This window comes from Oculina patagonica, chromosome 14 (assembly GCF_052425735.1).
Source record: "Oculina patagonica isolate OP01 chromosome 14, crgOcupat, whole genome shotgun sequence".
Taxonomy (NCBI): domain Eukaryota; kingdom Metazoa; phylum Cnidaria; class Anthozoa; order Scleractinia; family Oculinidae; genus Oculina; species Oculina patagonica.
Genome location: NC_135771.1, coordinates 5,210,866 through 5,238,838, shown reverse-complemented (window position 1 = coordinate 5,238,838; position 27,973 = coordinate 5,210,866). Strand labels below are relative to the sequence as shown.

Here is a 27,973-nt window from a genome sequence, read left to right as displayed (position 1 = left end):
GAAACACAACACTGAAACAATTTTTTTCAACCCATTTTATTTCAATTCCCACGGATTACATTTTTTAAGTACACACGTTAAATCTTCAGTTTCTGAAGGGTGTGTATAAATGCCGCCGGTTGACGCCTAAAAGCTTTCCCCATAACTGCAAACCATTTCATTATCTCGGCTTCAGCGCCTGGTGAGCAAAAAAAATGAAAAAAAATTACCAAAAAGAAAATAATTATCTGCCAATGAACATTCTTATAGTATGGCAAACAAATCCCTTTCAAAAATAGGCTCCCCCACTCCGATATCCCGAAATCCTACCTATTCAATGCCTAATGCTTGGAGGGCAAGATGACAGCAGCAATATCCATTACACTGGCGTCTTTGGAACTCTCCGACTCATCCCTGTAGCCTGGAGGGCAACCATCTTCACTTTCAAGGCAATTGATGTCTGCAGCAACATCCTTCGACTTGGAGTCTTTCTCCGTCTCATCCCTGTAACCTGGAGGGCAACCATCTTCACGTTCAAGGCAATTGATGTCAGCAGCAACATCCATAGAATTGGAGTCTTTCTCCGTCTCATCCCTGTAACCTGGAGGGCAACCATCTTCACTTTCAAGGCAATTGATGTCAGCAGCAACATCCATAGAATTGGAGTCTTTCTCCGTCTCATCCCTGTAACCTGGAGGGCAACCATCTTTACTTTCAAGGCAATTGATGTCAGCTGCAACATCCATAGAATTGGAGTCTTTCTCCGTCTCATCCCTGTAACCTGGAGGGCAACCATCTTCACTTTCAAGGCAATTGATGTCAGCAGCAACATCCATAGAATTGGAGTCTTTCTCCGTCTCATCCCTGTAACCTGGAGGGCAACCATCTTCACTTTCAAGGCAATTGATGTCAGCTGCAACATCCATAAAATTGGAGTCTTTCTCCGGCTCATCCCTGTAGCCTGGAGGGCAGCCATCTTCACTTTCAAGGCAATTGATGTCAGCAGTAATATCCTTAGAACCGTAGTCTCTAAAACTCTCCAACTCAACCTAGAATGACCAAGAAAAACTAATCATTATACTGTCATTAAAACTAGACTTCAGAACATCGAACCTAATTGGTGTTCTCACAGACGTAGGACTCTAGTTTGTCCACGGTTGTTTCTTGTTTTCCAGCTGAGCTTGTGAGCGATTTACTAATTTGCGAAACTGAATAAACAGAATTAACTAGAATATCTTGACCTAGCCCTTCAAAAAAATTAAAAAGAAGTTCCTATAAACAAAAGAGAGTGTTACCGGCCTATAATCTATAAATATTAATTATTATGTTTCCTCATTGTTGCGTTCGACGAAGGAGAGCGCAAGCCTAATTTTGATTTTGTGTCCTGTGTCTTTTGAGTTGGTATGCCTGTGTACTGTTATGCGGAATGAATCGAGCCGCATTTCACGTGCAGATGAATGGACACACGATTAGCCTCCCCCGCTTAATTTCGGGCAAATCTCGGCCGGGAAACTGGTAGCCACAGATGGCCTCGATTTCATGCAAAACAAGATGGCGTCCCAAACTGAGTTCAAAAACATTATTTTGCTTGAGAAAAAGGGCTACAAAAGTGTGGCCAAAATTGTAATTTCGTACGGAGTTCGTTCGTAGCTAAACCAGCGTGTTTTCCTGCAATTATACGTTGCACAAAACTACAATTGAATTGTTAGAATTACATGCATCGAGAGTGGGTATAATACGGATCAAAATTGTTTTAACACTTTTTTGAATTTGTGATATATCGTTGTTCCAAGAAACACTAGACGTTTTGACGGAGAAATCGTAGTACATTGAATGTTACATGCGTGTAGTGGATTACTGTCTGTATTTTTAAGTACTTTGTGGAATTTTAAATCGAAGTGAAACTTTTTCCACAATTTTGTCGAAGTTTAAATCTCGTTAAGTGCCAAACGATAACAAGTCCAGTGATTATTTTTGTGTACATAATATTTCATTCATTCTATGTTCTTTTGACTCATCACATAATCTTTCTCACACTTATCCTCCTCGCTTAGTTTAGTGAGGTATATGCATATTAACTAACTTTGGTATAAAGCATATACTAGTGGGCCGACCGACGTTTTTTGCCATTGCCTGCCTACCTTGGGTCTATTTTACCAATAGGTCTAATGCACTCCCCTAATCTCTGATTACTACTAGTTATTAATAACATATTATTTTTCCTTTCAATTACTAAAAGATCGCTTGTATGATTATAGCGTGTCCGCCATAATTTTTTAAGTGAATTATAAGTATTTTTTTTTTACCTGGTCATTTCCAAATAGCTTTCTCTTCAAGCTTAAAGCCATCGTCATGGAAACCAACATCAAAAGAGCAAACGCTTTGTACACCTTCATCTGGAACTCAGACGGGAAAGTAAAATTAAAAGTGGGTCGTTTGACTCGGCAGTGGAAGTGTAGATTTAGTGGCTAATTTGGCTTGGCAGTGACTACCGAGCTCGAACCGAGCGTAGCAAGCAACCAAGTATATCCGTCTTCAACAGTGGCCCTGCATTTTGCAGTTTAGCCCCAAGGATGCTAGAGGTTGACTTACCATGGCTAAAAAGAGTTCTTACTTCTGAACAGTGCTCTCCACAAGGTCTTGAATGCAATTGACAAACTTAGGCAAAAGCTACTTTATATGTTTAGGGCTAAGGAGTCTGTGTTGCCATCCTGTTTCTCAAAGCATGGGTATGACGTGATGGTCAACCACAACTAGCGAACTTGCATTCCTTCATGTTCTAGTGTGGCTAGAAAATTATATTTGCTTACACGTTCCTGTTCGGTTTACTAGAAAGGAAATAAACTAAACCACATTTTATGCCCTGAAACTGGCCTAATCTAGAAAATATATAACACATGACTGAGGGTTGTGTGTGTGTGACACCAAAAGATAACACGTGCTTCCAAGTTTCAAATGAAAAACTAAAATAACTACTAAACAGTGAAAATAAATAAAATTAATTGTGAACTTGGTCGCATTTGCGCAATTTTAATTACAATTACGTGACAAAAACGGGGTGCCGGATTTAAAGTGGCTTTACGTGCGTAAATTATATTGGCGTTTGCGGAAAAAGTTGAATTGCAGTCACCAATATTCTAGTTAAAATACATACATAAAAAAGGTGTCCCTCAAACCTCGTATTGGGTCTAACGCGCGTTTATCAATTTAATTTTTAATTTTGCCTAATTATGATTAAGGCTATTCTATCCTTTTCCATTAATTTTCCAAAAGGCAAACCTCCCACACTGGCCTGTGAAAGAGCGTTCTACGTTTTCTTGGTAATTCTTTCAATTAGCGAAAGTTTTAAGGTTAGATGAAAATAACACTGATGGGCATACAAAATTGTTTTTTTTTTATATAGGCACGCAACCCAAACTTTAAACAACAACAAAAAACACAAACAACGTAGCACGCATTAAGAGATCCTATGCGGGTTTGCAATTACTAACAGTGCCTTCTCTCACTTTTTTGTGTACGCGGGGTTTGGCGGTAAAAGTGTTTAAGAGTCTTTTCATTCGACGTGACGGCATTTCAAAGTTGAATTTTTTTTTTTTCAGTATACAGTAAATTGCTTTTTAGCGTTATGCAACTAGCGTGCATCAGCAGCAGCAGTCCCTTGCTATCTCTAGGTTTAAGGACGTTCGCGCTAATTGTTTATGCGCACCCCTACTGCGCACGTAATTCATGTCGCAACGCCATGCCACGTCATACTTTGAGCGCGCGCGCTGAGTAAAATTTCTAAGAGCATATAGGGAAGGTGGCCGTTCCGCTAGCTTCGCTTGCAATTTGCTCGCTTAAATGGTCGGTGACCCCTACTTTTTTCTTAACGGATCACTTTTGTTAATTAATATCTACGTTTTGCGAGAAAATGAAAAAAAAAATCTATCGAGTGGAAGTTTGTTTTAATTGTCAAACTGACGGTTTAAATTCCACCTTTGAGCTTTCCTTGTTACCGTACGACAGTTTCAAATGCGTTTTCCAGGGTTTAGTTTTACAAAAAAGATGCAAAACTAGGAATTATTTAGGCAACAGACGCTCGTTTACAAAATGTGACTAAGATCGTTAGCCTCCGTTTAGTCATCTTCGATATTTTTAGCTATTAACCCTGTAAACCATGCTGAATTACTTGCGCCAAATTTTCAAAACCAGGGTAGTTTTCTACACGCTTTTTCTCTGAAACGAAGTCGGTGACCCCAACTTTTTTTGCATTTCTGACACAAGTAATTCATTATCTGACCGCAGCAAAAAAAAAATTAAAGAAATCTATCGAGTAGAAAATTTTGGCGCGAACGTCCTTGGACAGTCCCGCACAGTTATCAGATTTGATAACCTCGTGACGTCACAACATGGCGCCATTTCGCAGCTCGGTGAGATTTCGGAAGATATCTCGTTTGTTCGTCTATTTTTCGGTTGCGTTCGTGTGTTCTACCCATAGTTCTACGCGATGACCTTGAGAGAAAGATGAACTTCAAAAGTGCATAAAATGGCGAGCGTCGGTGGTGAGTTGTGCGGGTATTTGTTTGACGATTTGAAGAGATCGCTCGAGGATGACAGTTCATTCCAGGTATGTTTATATTCTTTGCCGTAAATTTTAAGTCAGTTGCGCATTTTTGTGGAACACGTAGAAAATATGGTGTGTTCTTCAATTATTTTTCTTTCGATTTATCGCTTGCTCATCCGAGGGCACAAAGAATTGTACGAGGGCACTATGGTTTTGTGATTTGCTCTCTGATTCCCCTACTGACCGCCATGTTTAATTGTTTGTGTTTCTAGTGTACGTTCTATAGAATGAGTAGACTTAAATGGTTAAATAATGGATTTTCACATACAGAAAATCGTTCGTTTGTTTCTTTACTGCTTACGTTTGGAGGGCTTAGTGCTACCGTCCGTAGTCCTTTTGTGGTTGACAGTGAAATCAGCGAAGTACAGCGAAGTATGAGCAACACTATCGCGGCACGCAGTCACCAAGTCTTTGAATTTATGGCCGCTGTATGCGCAATGGAATTTGAGCGGGCTTTATTTTGTTTGTTAAACACGCTTTCAGTTCGCCCTATCCTTCGCGCAACCCGCTTACAGAACGAGTAATACACATTTATCTGTTTATTCGACTTAACCATCGCGCAACACGCTTTCAGAACGAGTACTACACATCTACTTTCCAATCTTGGACATATCCTTCGAACAATTGTTATGTAATATCATGAACTGCGTTACTGCGGTAGACGGTATATTTATCTCTTTCATTTTGCATACAGATCTAGAAAATCGTTCGTTTGTTTCTTTACTGCTTATGTTTAGAGGGTTAAGTGGTACCGTCTACAGTCGTTTAGTGGTAGACAGTGAAATTAGCGAAGTATTATGAGCAATTGTTATCTCGGCAACGTGAGTCACAAAGTCTTTGAATTTGTAATGAGCGGGCTTTATTTTGTTTGTTATACACGCTTTCAGAACGAGTAATACACATCTGTAATACACATCAACAGAACGAGTAACAGATCTATTCAACTTATTCTTCGCGCAACACGCTTTCAGAGCGAGTAATACACATCTACTTTTCAAACAATTGTTATGTAAATTCGAAGCGCGTGACTGTGGTAGACGGTATATTTTTCTCTTACATCTTGTCACGCTTATTAACCCAAATATTTCTTTATTCCACAGATCATCGAAGCAACTGACCGCCGAAGGCACTGAGACAAAGAAGTTCTGAGTATGAACTCAATAAACAAGGCATCTTTTATTTCTCTACCTTTGTATCCGTTTCGTTCTTGTCGTAGTTAATAAATATTAGCAGCGTTGGTGATGAAATTGCTTCAAATAAAGGCATTCACAGTTATATTGATGTACTAGTACACTTGGACAAATTCAAAAGTCTCAACAAATTTGGAGAAATACTTTTTTACAAGCAAGGGGAATACGATAAAAGCTAATAAACTCCGGATGTCCGGAAACCTAAGACCTAAGATCTAAGACCGCGCGCGTTCGATGACCTAATCTAAATATGCTTTGTCTGTTATTTTCGACAAGAATTTAAACGTAAATGCATGCGGCCAAGAGGAAATTCAAATCTAGACTTTTTTATCTTTAATTTAGTGTACAATTTGAATCGCATTTAACTGAGAGCCGTGTAAACAAGCTTTCTTGAAATGGCCGCCATATTAAAATGAGAACTGTTGCCATGATAACATGTCACATGAGCTCAAACTTGGGGGTTGATTGGCTAATGGTTTGTTTTGGCCGTGGTTATCAAATCTGATAACTGTGCCGGGCTGTTGGAGTAGCTTTTATATACGTAAACGACATTCTTGAAGTTTAATCAACTGATATTATTATTATTCCCAAAAAGCACTTGCAAATTTACTGAGCTAAGCGTTTTTGTTGAAAAGCATATACCTTGTCTGAGCAAGATACTTGTAGTCCAGTCATTTTACCAAAAATAATGGGTCAACCTGCAACTAATTGCAACAGAAGAAATTCCAACGGTGTTTGACCGAGAAACTTATCGTTAATAACATATCAAAAGTCCCAGAAAATCTCGGAAGGGAAAGTTATTGAAAAATGGGTTTTTTGAGAAGCTCCGAGACACGTTTTTAGAGATGCATGGAAACGAGGCTGAATAAAGCTTTTACAAAAACGCGCGTGTTTATGCCTTAAAAGTCAAAAATACAACAAAATTTGAAACGATATCTCAAGTGGAAGGTTTTTTTATTTTAGAAATCAAGTTAATTTGGGACATTTCATATGTACACAGCTTTAATTTTAAGTGTATTTCAGGTGCTTGCCGTGTTAAAACTCGCAACCCTGTGTATAGGACTAAATGACATTAAGTTGTTTTTTATCTGGAGCGATTTTTTATTTTTTTACTTTTTAATGAAACTTGTTGAACTGTTTAAACCTTTATTCAAAAATAGTGATACAATTCAAGAAAGCTTAATTTTCGTGCGGAAAGAGTAAGAAAAGCGTGAGTTGGCGTGAGATCGAAGTTTTTAACTCGGAGCCGAGACTCACACCCAAGGCGGGAGAGTTCGCAGGTATAGTGTGCTGTGTTTAACGCCTGCAGAAATTTTAATCTCCGTCGAACAAAATGGCTTGAGAACTTCAATGTTCTGTGCTCCGACCAGGTAAGTGTATTCTGAGTTAAAACTCAGAATACAAGAGTATTCTGAATTCAAGAGTAATTTTTCTTTCAAAATGGAGAAGTTTCCCTTTGCTGAATCATAGTGTATCACATCCAAAGCATTGTTTCTAAAGCGATTCTAGCGAGTTTCTGCGGCTACAGTATTTCTTTGAGACTTTCAACGCAGTTGAAATGCAACGTATTACATTCTGGCTTCGAAAATATAAACTAAAAAGCGAAATCACTGCATACGACGCTGCAGTGAGTTAAAATAAGAACAATGTTATCCTTTCTTCTACTTAAAAAGAATGATATGTTTCCGAAAGGTTTTAAACCCGATTGCTGAAATTTATTGGACTAAACATAGAGCGTCTATGATTCTATTGCACGTTTGACACAGTCTAATTTGTATCCTGGTAATTTTTAGACCAGCAAGAGCCTAAAATGGATGAAATGTGTTGTGCGATTTGCCAAAAATCGCTTGAAGATGACATAGTACAGTATCTCTCCGTCTGAAGGGAAGTGAGGGTATAAACCGCGCAAGCGCAGAGCGCAATGACAACATCCAAACTGTTCCCGGTTAAAAGGTACACAAGACATGTCGCCGCGCGTATTCCCACCCTAGTAACATTGCCAAGCCAAGAAACAAGAAATTGCAAGCTCGCAAACCTCAAGCCGACGTCGTTCGGAAGATCGCAAGAGTGAAAAGTTCTTTAGCTTTAATACGGACTGTTTCTACTGTGGTAACGAAATTGATTTTGAGGAGCAAAAGAAAAAGCCAGGAGAAGTGTTCCGTGTGACAACCCTCGAGACAAGAGAGACTGTACTAGAGGCATATTCTGAAAGGGGGGGATTTTTGGGCTGATGTGGTACAGGCGAGAATTTCAAATGTCTATGATTTGCCGGCCGCCGGTGCTGTTTACCATCAGTTATGCAGCGTCAACTTCAGAACCAAAAAACAAATGCCAAAAGTATTCAGTGTCTTAGATCAGCCTGATAGTAAGAAAAGAAAAATCGGACGTCCACAAGATGAAGAAAAAAACGAAGCGTTTGTCAAAGTGGCGAGCTTTCTTAAGGAGAACGACGACCAACAAATTACTGTCATTGATGTAATGGATAAAATGGAGGAGTATCTTGGTGACTCGACTACTGCCGCATAGCCGCACCCATATGAAAGCAAGACTTCAGGAAAACTTTAAAAGTACGTACCGCATCAGCTATTCTGCACAAATTTCACTCACAACAAAATGATGTTGATCTGGATACGGAAAAATTAAGTATAATCTGAACTGCCTCAAGGTTGATCAAGAATGACATCAAATTGCATAAAACATCCATCGAAATCTACCCTTTGATCGAAAAAGAAGCTGAGAAAAGCGCTAAATTCCTCCCAGCCATGCTAAAGATGTTTTTGGAGGGTATTCTGGTTGGTTAAGATAACGGGAAGTTAGCATCAATTGGACGGGCTATCGTTTAGGTGGCGCGACCAAGAGTGATTCTTGCGCTTTTACAAGTTGGTTTAGCAGTGCAGCTCCATCACAACTTCGCATCGCGATTTCTTATAGACACCCTTCGTCGCCATGGCTTCTAGATTATGACAGAGAGTTTGTTCAGTACGTGGCTGACAATGTGGAACATAATCTACGAACCCTTGACGGTAACGACACCTTTCATGGCATGGGCATGATTTGTACCATCACTCCTGGCACAAACCGAAAAAGAAGCGTCCCGTCGAGTCCCGAGACGAAGGATTAGTCCTCAAGACATCTCAGCAGCTGGAAAAAAAGAAATACTGATACGCCCGCCATCTGAGCCAAGGCAATCACAAGTGGAAATAGAGTACAATAACGTAGTTGTTGCAAATGTAGTAGTAGATCCCACAGCGAATTTGGACATACTTTGGAAGACGTTTCTGCTGTTTAACACCACACGCCATGCATGGGCTGGAATGATGCAAACTGTCCACCGGGGTAACCATCAGGGGACCTGAACCCAAGCGACGTCACATGTATTTCCTCCACTCTAAAAATTTGTGTCTGAACATGCGCGGCGCCACAACATCGCTAACCCCATCGTCACATTTGACCAGCCCCTTTGGTGGAAGGTGTTCCACATCATCAGCACCGAACCAGCTAACAGTGACTTAGGCAAAGTTATTTTGCAATTAGGAGCCTTTCACACGCAAATAAGCTTCCTTGGTAGCATTGGTCATCCTATGGAAGGATCAGGGTAGAGGGAAGTTCTGGAGTAAATATATGCGTCAAACGCAGTTGACCATAATATTATACTGACCGGCAAAATCATTGCACGCGCAGTCCGCCCGCACCTCATATAATGAGATTTATTTTGCTTACAGAATACTTTTTGATCAATTTTTCCTTCGGATGAAAGTTTTCAGGCATATTTGAAGTACATTTCATGGTTTTTGGATGAAATGAATGAAATTCTGGCCATAAACAAGCATAATAACAGAATTTCTGTTTTTGAGCCTCGTTTTCATGTTACGCAAAAGCACGACTTAGAATCCGTTAAATTTTCGAGATGTTCCCATGCATGGATCCTTTGGGACTTTTAGTATGTTGATCTAGGGGCTTATTCGAAATGATTGGCGGTAAGAAAGCTTCTGTTGCAATAAGTTGCAGGTCCAACCACAAAATGACTGGACTATTAAAACATCAGCTAAGTTCGTAAAGATTGATTAAAAGTTCAAAAATTTTTAAACAAGAACGGTGACCTGTGCGTTATTAATCGAGACTACTGAGATCTTACCTACCTTGAATGTTGTATTAATGCTTGCTACCAATGGCATATTTTCACGAGAAATAAAAACCTGGGAAAAAATGAATCAACGTTCGGTTCTTTTAGTTGCAATATCCTTTTTTTAGTACAAAAAGGCGAATTTGAATAATTACTTACTTTGAGGCTTATCCTACCTGGCACACCTATAGGAGAGTCTGAATGGGGGTACCTCGATAATAGTAAACACTTAATTTTTGGGCTCTGTAACATGAAACAGTTAAATTTTAGGCATTTTAACACTAACAGTAAAAAATTCACTGTAACAGAATTTTTTTTCCGAAAAGAAACAAAAGCGGCTCCAAAAAGGCCAATATTATTTTATTAAGTATATCAAGAAGTTTTCGGACACTTTCCGACGATTCCCGATCATTTCGGAAAATTTCTTAAAACTACCAAAGATTCCCAAAGACCGCCGAAGTTTCCGACGACTACCGAAAATTTCCGGAGACTATCAAAGATGTCCGAAGATTTCCGAGGAGAACACACAGCGCAGGCTCAAAGATCATAAGTAGTTTTATTACCTATTTTCGAGGAGCAGACAAGAATTTACAATGCTGAAAAACTATGGTTTTTTCACTAAAAACCCTCCAAACACTCCCACTCCAAACACAATTTTCTCCGGAAACAGTAAAAATTAAAAAAATGGCCAATTTAACAGCAAACTGTAAAAATTATGTACGGGCAAATAACACTTAACACTAAACCCCATTCAGACCCTCCTATAGCTCGATCTGACCAAAATGGGAATGGCTATTTAAAAACCGCCAATATATTGAGCGTGGGATACACGCTGAAATTGTGGTTATTTCTATTGGTTGTCGCTGAAAATTCAGCTTTGGGGATTAGTTGCGTTGAAATGGTGACTTTTGTTATCATTAAGCCTGGGGATACATGAGCTGAGTTAAAAGCTCTTTAATAGTAATATCAAATAATAATAAATAATTTTTAACGAGGAAGCTCCCGTCGCATAAAGCGGTTTTCAGGTCCGTACCCATTTTTTTCTGTTGAGTAAACGGCCTTTAAAAGTCATTTTCTATCAACTGATTTCCAAATAGGTTTTTTATATCACTTATAGACTTCCCCGGATATAACCAACCCAAAACCCCTTCCTGGATTATTGATAGAAGTCCAGGGCTAAAAACCGAAGTCTTATAGTACTCCTAAACAGTTCTGTAGTAAATGTGTTATAGACGACACGTGTTTGGTCAAATCAGTAGTAAATAAGGGTGGTACAATCATATTCTTTCAGCATTCTTTTCAAGACCGGAGCCGAGACATAAAATAGATTGACCGGTTAATGGCATACCGTATTTACTCGAATAAGCGCCGCCCCCGAATTAGCGCCGCATTTGAGACAAAAAAATTTAATAAGCGCCGCCCCCGAATATGCGCCGTAGTCCCGATGCGGCGCTTATTCGAGAAATTACGTTTGACTAAAAAACAGCACTACAAAGCAACTCTAAAATAAACATGGACATTTCTATCCAACAAAAGCGATGTTTTGCAGTTCAATGTGATTGCTGTACCGCTCGCCCATAAATTTTCTATCCAACATTCTTACACCACGTAGCTCTGTAAATGACGCGAAGGCCGCGAACTTTGCCAGGACAGCTAGCGCCACTTCTCTTTTCAGAAAGAGACGAATACTGACAATCATAAGACGCTATTTTCAGTTACTGTTAAAGATAAGATTCGTGGCGTCCAAAGTTTAAATGAGCACCGCCCTCGAATAAGCGCCGCACTTGAGGCGCGAAAAATATAATAAGCGCCGCGGCGCTTATTCGAGTAAATACGGTATATGGTAAAATGCATTTGTTAGAGCTAGATATAGAACTTATTTAGGTGAAAGTCACCATAATTTAACTTCAAGAAGTATATTTGTTGTATAATTAACTTAACAAAAAACATGTTATCCATTGTTGATTCCAAACTTTCACCATTAAGTGCATGCGCTTGTAGTGCAATTCTGTTACGATTTCTTTGCTACTGATGCTCCGTTATATACTTAATAATGAGTGGAATCGTTGTATTAAAAAGTTTATAGTTTAATACGGAGTAATTATAGTGGTAGGTTTGGGTCTAACCCAATTATCTTGTTATAAATTATTTCATTTAAAAAAATATATATAAATATGCTAAATGTACAATCATCCTCGGAGACCCAGGGGCAGCTAGTGGGGGCGGGGGGTGGGAAAGTATATACGGGCGAAAGTCTAAGGGGCTCTTCTTTTCGTTCTTGACTTTTCTTCGCCGATTCTTTTATTCGTCTGTGTAGACTCCCCCCCCCCCCCCCCCCCCCACTAACTGCCTGGGGTCTTCGAGTTTGAATGTACAATATGTTCAATGTATTTCCGTTTTATTTTGGAAAAACTGTAAAATAAACGTTTATCGAACACTAGTTCTTGTGTGGAGTTGTTTTTATATTGATATTTATTTGAGAAAAACGGTGGAATCCCGTTGTCTTGAACCTCCCGAACCAAAAGTTGTTTTCCATCCCTTGTAAGGCCGTCTTACCTGACTGTTATAAAGATTTAATAAAGTGCAGAACTCGATACATCCAGGTACCTAGGCAAACTTTACAACTTCAGAAAGTGGAAACTGTCTTTTCAGCTTTCATTGTACATCATTTCCGTCCTAAGCTGAACTCCCACTTTCACAAGGTCCTCAACTAAAGCCTGAAACACAACACTGAAACAAACTTTTTTAAACCCATTTTATTTCAATTCCCACGGATTACACTTTTTTAAGTACACACGTGAAATATCCAGTTTCTAAAGGGTGTGAACAAATACTCGCCGCCGGTTGACAACTAAGAGCTTTTCCCCTAACTGCAAACCATTTCTCAATCAGTATCTCGGCTTCAGCACCTGATGAGCATAAAAAATTAAAATATGATTACCAAAAAGAAAATAATTATCTGTTAATGAACATGCTCATAGTATGGCAAAAAAATCCCACTAGTAATAAGCTTCCCCTTTCCCCTCCCCCACCCCCCCCATAAAAATTCCTACTGATTAGAAACTTTTTTGCTTGAAGCATTTTTATTTATATCGCGATATCCTACCTAATGCTTAGAGGGCAATCATCTTCACACTTCAGCGGCGGCGGCAGCCCCAAACACTCGGAGGGCAGTCATCTTCACTTTCAAGGTCATTGATGTCAGCAGCAACATCCTGAGCACTGGAGTCTTTGGAACTCTCCGGCTCATCCCTTATGCCTGGAGGGCAACCATCTTCACTTTCAAGGCAATTGATGTCAGCTGCAACATCCTTAGCACTGGAGTCTTTGGAACTCGTCATGGAAACCAACATCAAAAGAGTAAACGCTGTGTACACCTTCATCTGTAACACAGAGGAAAATAAAAAGTGGGTCCGCAATGCGTACATGTGTGGACTTTCATTTGAATTAAAGTTGATAATGTGAATCCATGAGTCAATGTACAGTGCCGGTCAAATGTAAAACTGACTGTTACTCAAAATCTCGAAACGATTCGTGTTTCGGGACGCTAAACAGGCCAAACAGGCTTTTAGATCCACGAGAGAAAAAAAAAGCAACAATAAGACTTCCTAATGCTTGACACTGAAAGATTTAGTGCTCGCAGTTGACTTCACTGCTCTGACCGCGCATTACTTCATACCAAAACTTCGGATTCTCCGAACATCATCGAAAACTTTCGAAAGGGCGGGTTAATACGGAAGTTGAACCCCCCCCCCCCCCCCCCACCCCCATTGGGGAAACTGTGCGATCGCGGTGCACTTTGAAAGTCTACACAAAATAGTGGAAGATACAAATCTTTTTGCATGAGTAATGCTGGAAACGACCACTTAATGTTTTAAGCAAAACGTTTATTTCTTTCTTTGAGTGATCTGGCTTGGTTCGTTGTTGTTATATGAACAAAAGCAGACAAACGTAATTTCAAACACAAAACTATTATATTAACCCTTTAACCGCCTAAATTTACTCAAAAACCCGTTTTTAACCGTTAAATTTCACGTTTTTTCTTTTTGTTGGTACGATGCTAAATTTCTCTAAACAGTACAAGCCAAAATGTGGGCTATTTTGCTAACCCGTACCTTTTTTTCTTGCCTCTTTTCCTATCTTTTTTTCTGCCTTCTTACTACTCGCTACCTTTTACTCTCACATCCTTTCTACTGGCCGGAAAAGTCTTTGTCTTAGTAAATGATGCACCCTGCCCTTCTCAAGAATCAATTTTGCACCAATTTTGAACCAAAAACTGATCCTTTTTTTCGATTAGCTCTGACAGAATGCAGTCGATATTCAAAATGGACAGTCGTTCGAATAGATCTATCCAATCTGTATTACTTGAGTATCACAAGAATCCGCTGACGTGCAAATTCATGACGTCACAAGTGGTTGAATGACAGTTCCTCCAAATCCGGAAAAAGTCAGGTCAGGAGCCGACTACAAGGGTTAAAGCACAGAAAAAGGATGAAAGCAACTACTGTTTACAAGACAAATAAAAAGCCAATGCTAAACTGATGAAACTAGCAATTGTCATTGTGAGATCTCAGTCACACAATCAATGAACCAGCTAGAAGACAATCAGCTGGGAGAACCTATAAGAGAACTACAAAAGAACCTATTTCATCTTAAAACGAACGACTTGCTACTTAAAACAAGACAAAAACTTAAGCAAAACAATAAGATTAATAAATAACTTGAACTTAATAAAATTACTTAAACTCGAAGGTGCTGACACTTGTGAAGACGCGAACGCATGCTTTTAAACATGAATCTTGGCTTAATTTTTTATTCATACTTGTGAAGACGCAAACTAACATGCAGAACAGACCATTTGTGGCAGGACCATCCACGTCGCTCCCTGGAGGTGTGGTACCAAAGACAGAGAGATTTGACACGTGACAGTGAATTTTATATAGAGTGGGCAAAGCTAGGTGTGGCCATTATGAAGGCCATTAGTCTGTTAGAATAGAACAAGGTCGCTGGGTCCTGTAACAAAGGCTTGTCCCAACATGCTGTAGAATGTAGATGATGCTGTGGATGAAACCTCGCCTAACTGATTATTCACACCACGCTGTAAAAATGAAACCTTGCTTAACTTATTGTTCATACTTGTAAGGACGCGAACCAACGCTATGAACATGAAACCTCGCTTAACTTATTGTTTATACTTGTAAGACGCGAACCCACGCTTTAATGAAACCTAGCTTTTTGATGGAAAATTTATTAATAGCTTAACTGTCACTCGTAAGTGCTAATTTATCATTTTGTGACACCGATTTATTATGGCATTTTAGTATAATTTGCAGAGGCGAATTCAATTCTGATTGGTCGAGAAGCTCGGACTATGTCGCATTATTATTCAACAAATGCGCGCGCTGCCCATATATGGTCAAACTGTTAACGTTATCTGTCATCTGTACATAACAGATATTTGTTAAATATTCACCGCGCTAGGCGGTGAATATTGCATCTGAATGTTTGGTTACTAAGCCATGCCACGTTTGCCATCCAGGCCAGTGAACATGGCGGCATTTGCTGAATGAAAATTTCTCTCATTTAAAAGAAATCACTCCAAGTCCTGGATATTAAAAACATTGGGAATTTTGCAAATTAACTGCCAAGGCTTTTGGACCGAAAATATTTTCAAGAGATTGTTTCCAAGGCTTTGAATTGATCGTAAACATGCTGGTTTTGGAGATCGCAGCGGCCATGTGTAAGGAGAGGAAAATTGATTATTTGGTTGAATTTTATTTATTCGCATTCGCTGTTAAAAGATAGGAAAATCCAACATAGAAATTATTGTTTTGGTTTTGAAATAGCAGGTTAATGTTCCAGTTCATTAACCGTAGCAGTCACCTGTTGTTTTGTTGAAGATCATAACTGTAATTAGCGTCCAAGTGTAACGGAACCCGCACTTGCCTTTTGTATAACTGTTATCTACCTGCCATGCTTTGTAAGTGATTAATTTTGTAAAAGTGAAATTCCGTTATAGCCAATAGGCCTTCCTGAAATGTATTAGATAATTCTTAAGTTAGACTATTTTATGGAATTACCTAATGCGTTAGCTTTGCAGTTTCTGCATAAGTAGAACTGCACTGTAAAATATTCTTTGGTGATCTTTTGGTACTGTTCTAGCACCCCCGGTGGTGGGACGCCGGTTAGACAAACATCCCGTTAATTACTGTGGGTTATGTTATTGGAATAAATCTCTGTTGTTGGAGCCAAGTAACTGTGTATTCTCTGCCGTTCCGAAGGACTGTTGTTGCTGTGTTAGATCCTGAACTTCCCGTAGCTGCAAGCGTGGTTCCCCCTCTATAAGTGTATACGGACGAACGACCGAAAACAGCGCTAAAACTTCCGTTTCAGTGGGGAGAATTAGTGTAAACACAGCAGACTTTCTAGGAACAAGCAGAGAAAGGGCAGGATGTAACCCCTTGGAGCGACTAACGAAGGATCGCCCAAGTAAGTGCAGTAAATTTGATTCATGAAGAAGTTTTTCAAGAAGAAAAGTAAACCGTATTACTTGAGAAGCCAGAAACATTTGTATTCACACACAAGTACCCCGAAGGGTAAGGCTGATGCTTGTGTGAACTGCGATTTGTCATTTGACCAGAGTGAATCAGCTACCAAGTTGCGAAGAGAAAATTCTAGTAGGGACACACCCGACTCTCGCGAAGAGAGGCCTTCTTTAAACCGTACAAATTTAGAAACGGTGGATATTAGCATTGACGTATGTGCTAGTGGACTTTCGGCGACGCACGCCGACGACATTAGTTGTGAACAAGAAACAAGTTCATCAACAGTGGAAGAAAATCGCAACCAGAGAACAATTTATAATAAAACTACAAAAAAAGGAAAACAACAAGAGGAAATTACGGAAAGTTTAGAAGAAACTGTCCCTACAGCAGGTGGTCTACAGGTACCAGTTATTACCTCGCCCGCTGACATATATAAACATTTCCCGCGAAGAGTAACCTTTCAAGGCGAAATTCGGGAAAGTTCTAGGGAATCAGACACTTCAAGTTCAGAAGAAATTGGCAGCAGAGGAAAAGTTAGCGACTCTGACGACCAATCAAGCGACGAGGAGAAAGGAAAATTCCCGCCGCGCACACAGAAAACAGGTCCTAGTTCTGGTGACAGTGTTGACAAAATGTTTAGCCGAGAAGCATCAGAAGAAGTAGGCGCTGAGTTGTTGCAATCTTACCAACAAACATTGAACAATTTGGCACAAAAGATGCTAGTTAAGGATGTGAAGATGGACAAGTTTCATGGGCGAGAGAATGAAGATATCTCGCGGTGGTTTGAAAAACTTGAACTTTTGTTATCAACAAAAGGAATTGACAAGACAAGCCGGTTAGCCGTAGCGCAGATCATCAATAATTTAAGCGGACCCGCCGAAACGTTCCTTTTTGAATTACCAGCTGAGGAGCGGGAGAACTTTGAAGGATTAAAAAGGGCTTTAATGAAACGATATTCCACCAAGGATCGGACATGGGTTAAGCGACAACGCTTAATTACGCGACGTCAAGGATCTAACGAATCACTGGCGGACTACAACAACGACATGCATGAACTATTTAGTGGTCTACAGGTGGCCGAAGTGGATAAAGTGTCCTATTTCACTGAAGGATTGGTACCTTCACTAAAGGTTAAAGTGCTTGAAAGAATGCCAGAAACATTGCTTGAAGCCGAAGACTGTGCTAGAACTCTGGATTCTATTAACAAACGCGTAAACCAAGCCAGCGATAATAGTCAAATTGAGCGACTAATAAACGCACTAATGGTTAATGGACAGGTACCAGCTACAGCGACAGCTACCAATTCTCAACCTGTGGATAAACAAATACAATCATTAAACACTAAGATGGATGTGTTGACTAGTAAATTGGATGCTGTTGCTACAAAGGAAGATAATAAAGGAAATGTGGCCGCTTATGTTGAGCCCGAAAGAGGAAATCAACAAGATTTAACAAAGCTAATAAGAGATCTACGCCAGGAAATGCGACAACGCGACCAACAAATGCAACAACGCGACCAACAAATGCAACAACGTGAACGACACTTAGAAGCTCGAATTAATGGCCTCGTCCGACGATTGTTGCCTAACAGGAATGAATCTCAACAGCCAAGACAGCGAACTCGAGACGGCAGACCCATTTGTTTTGATTGTGGAAACACTGGTCACGTACAACAAAGCTGTCCGTATAGGCGTGCCCGCCCAATACCAAATGCACTTCCAGCTCCTATGCCTGAACGCCGAGTGGAACCACGGAACTATTATAATCCGGGACCACAGTCACGGCAAAGAGAGTTACCTTCTCGCCGACGGGAACGTATGGCGGCCTTTGAAGGAGTGGAATGTGAAGAGGAAGATTACGATTACTCCCTGGAGGATTATGATGTAGGAGAACTGTATTACTACAATACTAACTCTCAAGTACTTGACGGGTCTGGAGATTGTTATGAGGAGCAACCGAAAGGAACCGATTTGGCTTCTAGTACTCCTCCAAGAAAGCACCAGACCGCTGACCAGCAAGACCTGTTGTCTCCAGGATGCGATAACTATCTTGATGGTGTTGGAGAATTTAAACCCTTAACCGATTGGGAAATAGAGCAGCTAATTGTGCCGCCTCCACCGTCAACGACCGCCTTGATCGTGGGCGATATACCAATTTGTCCACCTCCACCACCGATGGATGATTTTGAAACAGATAGCAATTTCTTGGATGTTTTGCTGCCTCCACCTCTGGAGTTCCAAGATGGTTACAAGCCGCCTGTCACGAAGGAGACTGACTCCAAGTTAGATAGCAATTTCTTGGATGTTTTGCTGCCTCCACCTCTGGAGTTCCAAGATGGTTACAAGCCGCCTGTCACGAAGGAGACTGACTCCAAGTTAGATAGCAATTTCTTGGATGTTTTGCTGCCTCCACCTCTGGAGTTCCAAGATGGTTACAAGCCGCCTGTCACGAAGGAGACTGAGTCCCAGTTGGATAGCAGTTTTTTGGAAGTTTTGCTGCCTCCGCCTCTGGAGTTCCGTGATGATTATACGCCGCCGGACACGAAGGAGATTGGGTCCCAGTTACCCAGCCCCGACGTTACTATGGCTACAATAGACTGTCTGCTGCAAGCAACTGATGACTTTCAAGTTGACACACGTACAGTAGATGGTCCACGAGTATCAATTGCGGTTGACGTCATAGAAGATGACGTAAAGGAGACAAAACCATGGCAACATCCACCGATGACGCCTTTTTGTGGAACAACCGCTGACCAGGTTGATAAAGTTAGCACTGCAGACTCACAGTTGGACCCAGGTCTCGCGTCTAAACAAATGGACAAGGGTACGAACCTTGACAAAGTTTCCACAGACCAGGTAGTTCCTAATGATGTGGAAGACGAATTCCTGCGTCGTTTTGCACCACAGCACAATACCAGTCCTGATGTTGGCTTTCCAAAGATAGCTACAGCCGCTGAGCCTCGGAAGCCACAAGAACTTACAGTGCCGGTGCAGATCAATGGTAAGACTACAAGATTTCTTGTTGACACTGGAGCCAGTATGTCCGTGATTGAATACGAACACTTACAAGAAATATTTGAAGGCAGCCCGATTGTGACGCAATCAAGTCCCTCAAGAGCCATTCAAACTGTAAGTGGGGAACAGTTACCTATTTTGGGCACAATTACGGTAACTCTGACCTTTGCAGGAGGCACATATCCTTGTGAGTTGAAAGTCATAAAGGGTCTTACTTACAAGGCCGTACTGGGTCGAGACTTCCTTCGAGCTCATGGTGCTATCATAAACTTCCGAACTGAAAAATTGGAGCTGGAAGACTACTCTCCCAGAATGCACGAGGAAGAGCTTAAGTCCATCCATGCATTGGCTACCTATGTTATCCCACCCAGTAGTGAGGTAGTGATACCTGCACGGGTTCGGGGAACGACCACCCCAGGGATAATTGGTTTAGTTGAGTCTACACCTCGCCTAACCGAACGGTACCACCTTCAAGGAGCCACGTCTCTAGTTCAAGTATCACAGGCCGAGACGATTCCTTTTAGGATGATTAATCCTACGTCCAGTCCTGTCACTTTGTATAAAGGTGCAACCCTGGGGACATTTGCAGAAGCAATTGGGGATCTTCAACCAGTTGACGACGCCATAGAATCAAAGTCCCCACCCAGTCAACAACCAGTCTGGATACCAGTTGATTGTACTAATTCCAACCGCATGCCGGACCAGCCGTACATTGGTTGCTGCTGTTACGTTAAACAACGTGAACACCAATCGGCGGGAATCAGTCAACACAGAAAGAGAAAGAAATTAAAAATTGTTAAGACAAAACGAGACAGCACCAGTGTGGCAAGACAAGCCTTGCAATACCTCCCACAGAGAGAGAGAGAAAAGTTGGAAGGCCAAGGAACAACTGGAAACGTTCTATGCTGCAGGAGATGAAAGGAGTAGGCTACTCCTGATAAAGAGCCCAGGCATTAGCAAAGAACTATGTGCGCTGAAGAACTGACTGATAAAAAGTCTAGTTTTAAGAACTGACGGTAGCAAAGTGTCAATCAGCCTTGGTATTTTATTTTAGTTTAGTTTTTATGGACCCCCGAGGCCATTATATGTCGGCTTGTTCGGTTAATGCTGCGGTCCAGGCACAAAAATCAAATACAAAAATTTAAAATGTAACAATATAAACACAAACACATGTCAATAAGTCTGCTTTGCTTTTAAGGAATGGTTTCAATTTGGATAGTTATTTTTAATTGCTTGACTCGGGAGAGTTTCAAGCTAAGGTCGGAGGAATGTAAGGAGAGGAAAATTGATTATTTGGTTGAATTTTATTTATTCGCATTCGCTGTTAAAAGATAGGAAAATCCAACATAGAAATTATTGTTTTGGTTTTGAAATAGCAGGTTAATGTTCCAGTTCATTAACCGTAGCAGTCACCTGTTGTTTTGTTGAAGATCATAACTGTAATTAGCGTCCAAGTGTAACGGAACCCGCACTTGCCTTTTGTATAACTGTTATCTACCTGCCATGCTTTGTAAGTGATTAATTTTGTAAAAGTGAAATTCCGTTATAGCCAATAGGCCTTCCTGAAATGTATTAGATAATTCTTAAGTTAGACTATTTTATGGAATTACCTAATGCGTTAGCTTTGCAGTTTCTGCATAAGTAGAACTGCACTGTAAAATATTCTTTGGTGATCTTTTGGTACTGTTCTAGCACCCCCGGTGGTGGGACGCCGGTTAGACAAACATCCCGTTAATTACTGTGGGTTATGTTATTGGAATAAATCTCTGTTGTTGGAGCCAAGTAACTGTGTATTCTCTGCCGTTCCGAAGGACTGTTGTTGCTGTGTTAGATCCTGAACTTCCCGTAGCTGCAAGCGTGGTTCCCCCTCTATAAGTGTATACGGACGAACGACCGAAAACAGCGCTAAAACTTCCGTTTCACATGTACTCAGTCAGATCGACTGGCAAAACATTATTTAGTTCTCTTCTCACCGGAGCTAGTAATTTCGAGAGGATTCTCACAATTGCTCAGAAGTCACCAACGATTAAACAAAGGTAACAGGTATCTATCTTTTTCGTAGAGGTTGTTTTGTTCCGTTTTATTGCTAAAACTTGAGTGTAAATTACGATTTCAATCGATGAATTAAACTGGTTTACACGTATGCAACCGAGCACTTGTGTTTGTTGTTTTCGTGTTTTCTATTGTTATTTTGCAGTTCTTGATATTCACCTCTTAAAATTATACTAAAACAATTATTCGCCTCAGGCGAAGCGATTATTGTTGAATATAACTAACACTTCAAAAACTTGCTCATGAGTAATTTCTGTGTAGAAAAAAGCATTTCCTCGTTACAGGTTGGTAGACCATTAGTTCGATAACATTATATTTTAATTAAAACGTTCTTCAACAAGTTCCGTTATATATTTCTTGCAAGTGTAATTTTGAAATGTTAAATATGTTACCACAATTCTAGAAAAATAAATTATTGCCAAATACGGCACTCGCAAATACGACGCAGATTCAAAGCAATTGAGCGTTTGGAATATACTGAAAGTCCGGCCTGTCTATTGTTTGTTGATGGCGTTTCGGGTTTGGTTATTGATTGTACATGTATTGAAATTGCATGCGACTTCTGCTTTTTTTAATCAGGGGATATGGGAAAACACTTTCACCTCCTTAACAACGAAAATTACATTCACAAGAATGCGAAGGTCTGAAATGATCATATGTATATTACTTTGAATTTTTTTTCGTTTAAATCGGTAAAACAGACATGAATTGATTTTACTTCCATCATGTTCTACGAAGAAACTTAGTAACTTATTGTATGTTCTTTGGAATTCAATCGTGTTTAAGATCTATCTATTGTCCTTTTATACTTCAATATCAAGTATTATTGATGGATTTGTCCAAGCAGATTGTAGCCAAACTATTACCAGACTTGTGCGGCTTTTACAAAGGACAAGCTAGCTTTTGTTGCGCCAAAACCCTGTCTGCCGTACCAAGCAGTCACGTTTCGCCCGCTCGCTTTCGAAGTAAAAAAAAAATGTTGTCTTTCACTCAAGCTTTCAACATTTCCAAACTTAAATTCGACGATACTTTCACCAAATGGTTGAATGAAGAAGTCTAACCGCAAACATTTTATTTTCAAACGTCAAACATTTAAGATAGCGAGTATGAAACCACATCGACATCATAAGATGATAACAACACTGATAAATATTTTGTTCGCGTATCAAAGAAAACGCAGTTCGTCGCCATCAATTGTGAAGCATCAAGTGATATTTTCTCCGGCTGTCCAAACGCAGTCCATTTTTGGGTAGTATTGTATTTTAAATGAAACATTTTGAATCATGTTCTCTTTCATATTGCTTGTTTCATGTTGAGAAAGTTTCATCGGTTAATAATTTAAACAGTTTTAACTTCCTTTATGAAAAGCCCGAGAAACCCCTGCTCCTGTGTACTAAAGTTAGTCATGTCGTTTTTAAATCCGTTAAAAAATTAAATTAATTTTAACGGCTGTTTCAAAATGCACCAGAGACTCCGACCTGCTCTTTGTACTTAGTACCCACCTTGGATATGTTGGTTGAATACAGACTGAGATGATTCCCGTCTCTCGATTCTTACGTTTTTGAATGCACTCGAGAAGTGTTTGCTTTGAAATTGTTACTTCTTATTGAATATTTATTATAGTTAAACTGTCACTCGTAAATGCTAATTTATCACATTTGTGATACCGATTAATTATTATTCGCAACTCGCCAATTAAACCCACCCTTTAAACATGAAATCTTGTTTAACTTTTTATTTATACTTCTGAAGTCAGGAACCCACGCTTTAAACATGAAACCTCGCTTGACTTTTTTTCATACTATTGAAGACGCGAACCAACGCTTTGAACATGAATTCTCGCTTAAATTTTTATTCATACTTGTCGGAAGACGCGAACCAACGCTATGAACATGAAACCTCGCTACCTCTCTCGCTAAAGGACTCGGTACCTTGTCTGAGGAACATGCTTCTAGGAAAGGCCACTTGGCTGTGGATGGGCGTTTTCTTTGTTTCCTGTATGTTTTTAGGTTTTTTAAGTACCTCTTTGGCGATTATTCTTTCTATCAGCGATAATTTTAAGGCTGAATAAAAATAATACTGATTGGCATCAAAAATTGGTTTCTTATATATACAAACGTGCAACCCAAAATAAAAATAAATGAACGCATTAAGTGATCCTAAGAGGAGTTAACATTTCTTTTCACTCAGACTTCTCTTGGGCCGGACTCTCTTCCTTCTGTTGTTTACGCGCGCTTTGGCGGTCAAACTAATTATTGCTTCTGCAGTTATTTCATTTTTAGCGTTATGCAACTGGCGTACAGAAATTTATATTAAATTGTGGACTGTTTGCAGTCCGGCTTGATTTCTTGAGGTTCAAGGAGCAGCTTTTAAAACGTTAGGCGACATTCGTGAATTTATTTTTTTCAAAAGCGCTCACTCGCAAGTTTACTGCGCCACACCATCAACTACGCATTAGAAAATTAGCGCTCTCTGTTGAAAAGGAGTCGGTACCTAATGTCTGAGGAGCATACTTCTAGGAAAGTTCCTGTAACATTAATTGTTAGTTAGCGACGAATTGAAGTTCGAAAATTTAACTATTTATGGAGACTGCTGCGGTCTTACCTACCTTGGATATTGTATTGTTAATTTACTATCGATGGCGTCCTATCTCAAGAAATGAAAGCCTGCAGAATATAAATCAATGGTGGGATTTTCAGTTGCACTTTTCTTTTTCTAGCACAGCAAAACGAATTTGAAAAACTACTTCTTCTCAAACTTACCTTACTCGCCTTCCTTTGGCAGATACAGCCCGATCCGACTAAAATGAAGATGCAACGTTATATTAAAACCGAACTAAGCGTGGGAGAGACGTGAAAATGTGGTCATTCTATTGGTTGTCGATGACACTTCCACTTGGGTGATTAGTTGCATTGAAATGGAGTCTTTGTTTTCTTTAAGCCTGAGGATACATGAATTCAGGTCTTTTTCACATCCCTGGCAACGGGGATTGCCTTCACAATAACGTAAAAGCGGCCAAGGTCTGAAAAGTGTTTTGGTCTATTCCGGTATATCAGCTTTCTGCTTTTCACAGGGGGGACAGGACAGGGGGGTCTTAACCTCCCGCCTCCCGTACCTTTTACTCCCGCTAATTTCCGCCCCTTTTCTTTTTCCCGTATCTGTAGCGAAATATAACGAAATGCTGCAAAATTTTACTCGCTCGTTTTCTCCCGGTTTTTCGCCACCTTAGGAATCCTGCTTCCCGCCCTCTTTTCTCCAACCTCCCGCCCCTGTTCTCCCGGGCTCCCGTCCCCCTCTCCCCCTCCACATAAATGTTTTAGTCTATGTCGGTATATCAGTTTTCTGCTTTTCACCTTCTTTAGTGATATTCTGCTTTTGTCTTCCTGCTTTTGGACATTCCTGTTGCTGATTATTGATTATTAAATTTAATTTGTGTTCATCTGTTTCGTCTAAATTCTCAGGTATTTAATCCGAATGCTGGGTATTCAGTTGAAATGGTTAGTTCACTCTTAAGTCTTAATTTATCATTTTTAGAAGTCGATTTGCGATCATTGGCTTCATTTTGCATGTGCCGAGTCTTCAGTCCGTTTAATTTTCAAAATTGAAATTACAACATATCAACCCTCGTGCTTACCGAAAGTAAAGAAGTTGAGTGGTAAACACGAGACAAATTATACAAACAGCAGAAAGAGGCTACAGTCATGAAACTTGGCCTCTTAGGCAACGGTAGTGATTTTGAAAAGCACGTAAAACCGCGACCAAAACTGTCGTACATACATCAATATTTATTAAATGTGTAACAAAAAACATTATTGCCTTTTAACATATGGAAAGAACTAAAACTTCAGCCACAAATATACTTGTCAATGTCGCGCTTATACTCTTTTTCCTGAATTAGGTTTAATGTAAAATCATCAAATAAAACTATCATATTCACACGATCGTCTAACTAAAGCCTGAAACACAACACTGAAACAAATTTTTTTCAACCCATTTTATTTCAATTCCCACGGATTACATTTTTTTAACAACACACGTTAACTCTTCAGCTTCTAGAGGGTGTGTACAAAAACTTGCCCGTTGCCCCCGGTTGACACCAAAAAGCTTTCCCCTTAGCTGCAAACCATTTCAGTATCTCGGCTTCAGCGCCTGGTGAGCAAACAAATGGAAAAAAATTACCAAAAGAAAATAAATAACTGTGAATGAACATGTTCATAGTATGGCAAACAAAACCCACCAGTAATAAGCTCCCACTTTCCCCTCCCCCCTCCTCCCCCCCGCCCCCACCCCATATTATAAACCTTCTGCTTTAAGCTTAATTTGCATTTTAATTATATCGCGAAATCCTACCTAATGCTTGGAGGGCAACCAACTTCACCCTTCACCGAAGTCAGCAGCAATATCTTTCGAATTGGAGTCTTTCTCCGACTCGTCCATGTAGCCTGGAGAGCAACCATCTTCACTTTCAAGGCAGTTGATGTCAGCAGCAACATCCTTCGGGTTGGAGTCTTTGGAACTCTCCGGCTCATCCCAATAGCCTGGCGGGCAACCATCTTCACTCTCAAGGCAATTGATGTCTGCAGCAATATCCTTCGAGTTGGAGTCTTTGGAACTCTCCGGCTCATCCCAATAGCCTGGAGGGCAACCATCTTCACTCTCAAGGCAATTGATGTCTGCAGCAATATCCTTCGAGTTGGAGTCTTTGGAACTCTCCGGCTCATCCCAATAACCTGGAGGGCAACCATCATCACTTTCAAGGCAATTGATGTCAGCAGCAACATCCTTCGAACTGGAGTCTTTCTCCGATTCATCCCGAAAGCCTGGAAGGCAACCATCTTCACTTTCAAGGCAATTGATGTCTGCAGCAACATCCTTAGAATTGGAGTCTTTCTCAGACTCATCCCAATAACCTGGAGGGCAACCATCGTCACTTTCAAGGCAGTTCGTGTCAGCAGCAACGTCCTCAGAACCGTAGTCTTTAAAACTCTCCAACTCAACCTGGAAAGACCAAGACAAACTTATCATTATTCTGTCATTGAAATTAGACTTCAGAACATCAAACCTTTGATGTCCTCACAGACTTAGGACTCTAGTCTGTCCACAGATGTTTCTTGTTTTCCAGCTGAGCTACATGTATAGTGCTCGAGTTCAGTTTAGAGCTCATAATTAGCGAAACTGAATAAACAGAATTACCTAAAATACCGAGACTTAGCCCTTCAAAAAAAATAAAAAAAAAGTTCCTATAAACAAAAGAGAGTGTTACCGGCCTATAATCTATAAATATTAATTATTATGTTTCCTCATTGTTATTATTGATATATTATGTTTTCTTACAATTTTTAAAAGATCGCTTGTATGATTATAGCGTGTCTGCTATAAATTTTGAAGTGAATAAGTATCTTTTTTTTACCTGGTCATGTCCAAACAGCTTTCTCTTCAAGCTTGCAGCCATCGTCATGGAAACCAGCATCAAAAGAACAAACGCTTTGTACACCTTCATCTGGAACACAGAGGAAAATAAAAGTAGGTCGTTTGGCTCGGCAGTGGAAGTATGCGATGTGTAGATTTCAAGGCCGTAACCAGACCTTTGCCACAGACGAGGCAAGATCTTGCTAGGGGATTCTGGGGGCATCCATGCAAAAAATTTGTTTAAAATCTAGAATGTCTGAAATTTTTTCAGAGACATTTGCGATGATGTATTTCTTGGGAAAACTCAATCTTGTTCAACTGGGAATTATTTTCCCAACAAAACATATTTTGTTTTTAATTTTGGGCAAAAATCTAGACGAGGCAAGTGCCTCGTCTTGGCTCTTGCTAGTTACGGCCCTGGATTTAGTGGCTCGTTTGGGTCAGCAGTGACCACACCGAGCTCGAACAAGGAGAGGCGAGCTACCAAATATATCCGTCTTCAACAGTGGCCCTGCATTTTGAAGTTTAGCCTCAAGGGTGCTAAAGGTTGACTTACCATGGCCAAAAAGAGTTCTTACTTCTGAATAGTACTCTCCACAAGGGCTTGCATGCGCAATTGACAAATATAGGCAAAAGCTACTTTATATGTTTAGTGCTAAGGAGTCTGTGTTCTCATCCTGTTATTCAAAGCATAGGAATGACATAAACCCCGTACGTGATGATCAACCACAACTGGACGTGCCTAAACTCCTGCACCTGTTCTACTGTGGCTAGAAAACAATGGCGTTCTACTTGCTTTCAGGTTCCTGTTCGATTTTACTAGAAAGCAATATATTGTGAACTTGGTCGCATTTGCACAATTTTAATTACAATTACGTGATATAAAGGGTGGATTTGAAGTGAGTTTACGTGCGTAAATTATAATAGACAAGAGGTGTTAAAATATTGGCGTTTGCGGAAAAAGTTTAATAGTAGTCACCAATATTCTAATTACAAACATACATAAAAAAGGTGTCCCACGAACCTTGTATTGGTCTAACGCGCGTTCATCAATTTTT

At 40.1% G+C, this 27,973-nt stretch overlaps 2 protein-coding genes across 5 annotated transcripts; both read right to left on the bottom strand.

Annotated features, from left to right (window-relative positions):
• Positions 1-17: 17 nt before the first annotated feature.
• Positions 18-24,396, bottom strand: LOC144638275 (uncharacterized). 3 transcript variants are annotated; one of them, XM_078497501.1, is made up of 5 exons: positions 24,269-24,396; positions 24,115-24,172; positions 2,286-2,375; positions 310-1,028; positions 18-178 (listed from the first exon to the last, which is right to left on the bottom strand). In XM_078497501.1, exons 3-4 carry the CDS (start codon positions 2,373-2,375, stop codon positions 321-323), a joined length of 798 nt encoding a protein of 265 aa, XP_078353627.1. In that variant the 5' UTR covers positions 24,115-24,172; positions 24,269-24,396; the 3' UTR covers positions 18-178; positions 310-320. The 3 variants fall into 3 exon arrangements, with proteins under 3 accessions (XP_078353627.1, XP_078353625.1, XP_078353626.1); XM_078497499.1 differs by lacking the exons at positions 24,115-24,172; positions 24,269-24,396 and adding an exon at positions 2,572-2,902; XM_078497500.1 differs by lacking the exons at positions 18-178; positions 24,115-24,172; positions 24,269-24,396 and adding an exon at positions 2,572-2,905 and having other exon boundaries at positions 186-1,028.
• Positions 24,397-25,475: 1,079 nt separating this feature from the next.
• LOC144638459 (uncharacterized) lies at positions 25,476-27,511 on the bottom strand. 2 transcript variants are annotated; one of them, XM_078497659.1, is made up of 4 exons: positions 27,472-27,511; positions 26,917-27,006; positions 25,857-26,504; positions 25,477-25,655 (listed from the first exon to the last, which is right to left on the bottom strand). In XM_078497659.1, exons 1-3 carry the CDS (start codon positions 27,472-27,474, stop codon positions 25,881-25,883), a joined length of 717 nt encoding a protein of 238 aa, XP_078353785.1. In that variant the 5' UTR covers positions 27,475-27,511; the 3' UTR covers positions 25,477-25,655; positions 25,857-25,880. The 2 variants fall into 2 exon arrangements, with proteins under 2 accessions (XP_078353784.1, XP_078353785.1); XM_078497658.1 differs by lacking the exon at positions 27,472-27,511 and having other exon boundaries at positions 25,476-25,655; positions 26,917-27,153.
• Between the last annotated feature and the right edge of the window lie 462 nt (positions 27,512-27,973).

Bases quoted from the DNA above. Each gene is read 5' to 3' on its own strand.
- LOC144638275 (XM_078497500.1), bottom strand. The intron at 1,029-2,285 runs GTAAAAAAAAAA...TGGTCATTCTAG, and splicing joins AGCTATTTGGAAATGACCAG to GTTGAGTTGGAGAGTTTTAG.
- LOC144638459 (XM_078497658.1), bottom strand. From the start codon at position 27,138: ATGCCCCCAGAATCCCCTAGCAAGATCTTGCCTCGTCTGTGGCAAAGG. The intron at 26,505-26,916 runs GTAAAAAAAAGA...TGGTCTTTCCAG, and splicing joins AGCTGTTTGGACATGACCAG to GTTGAGTTGGAGAGTTTTAA.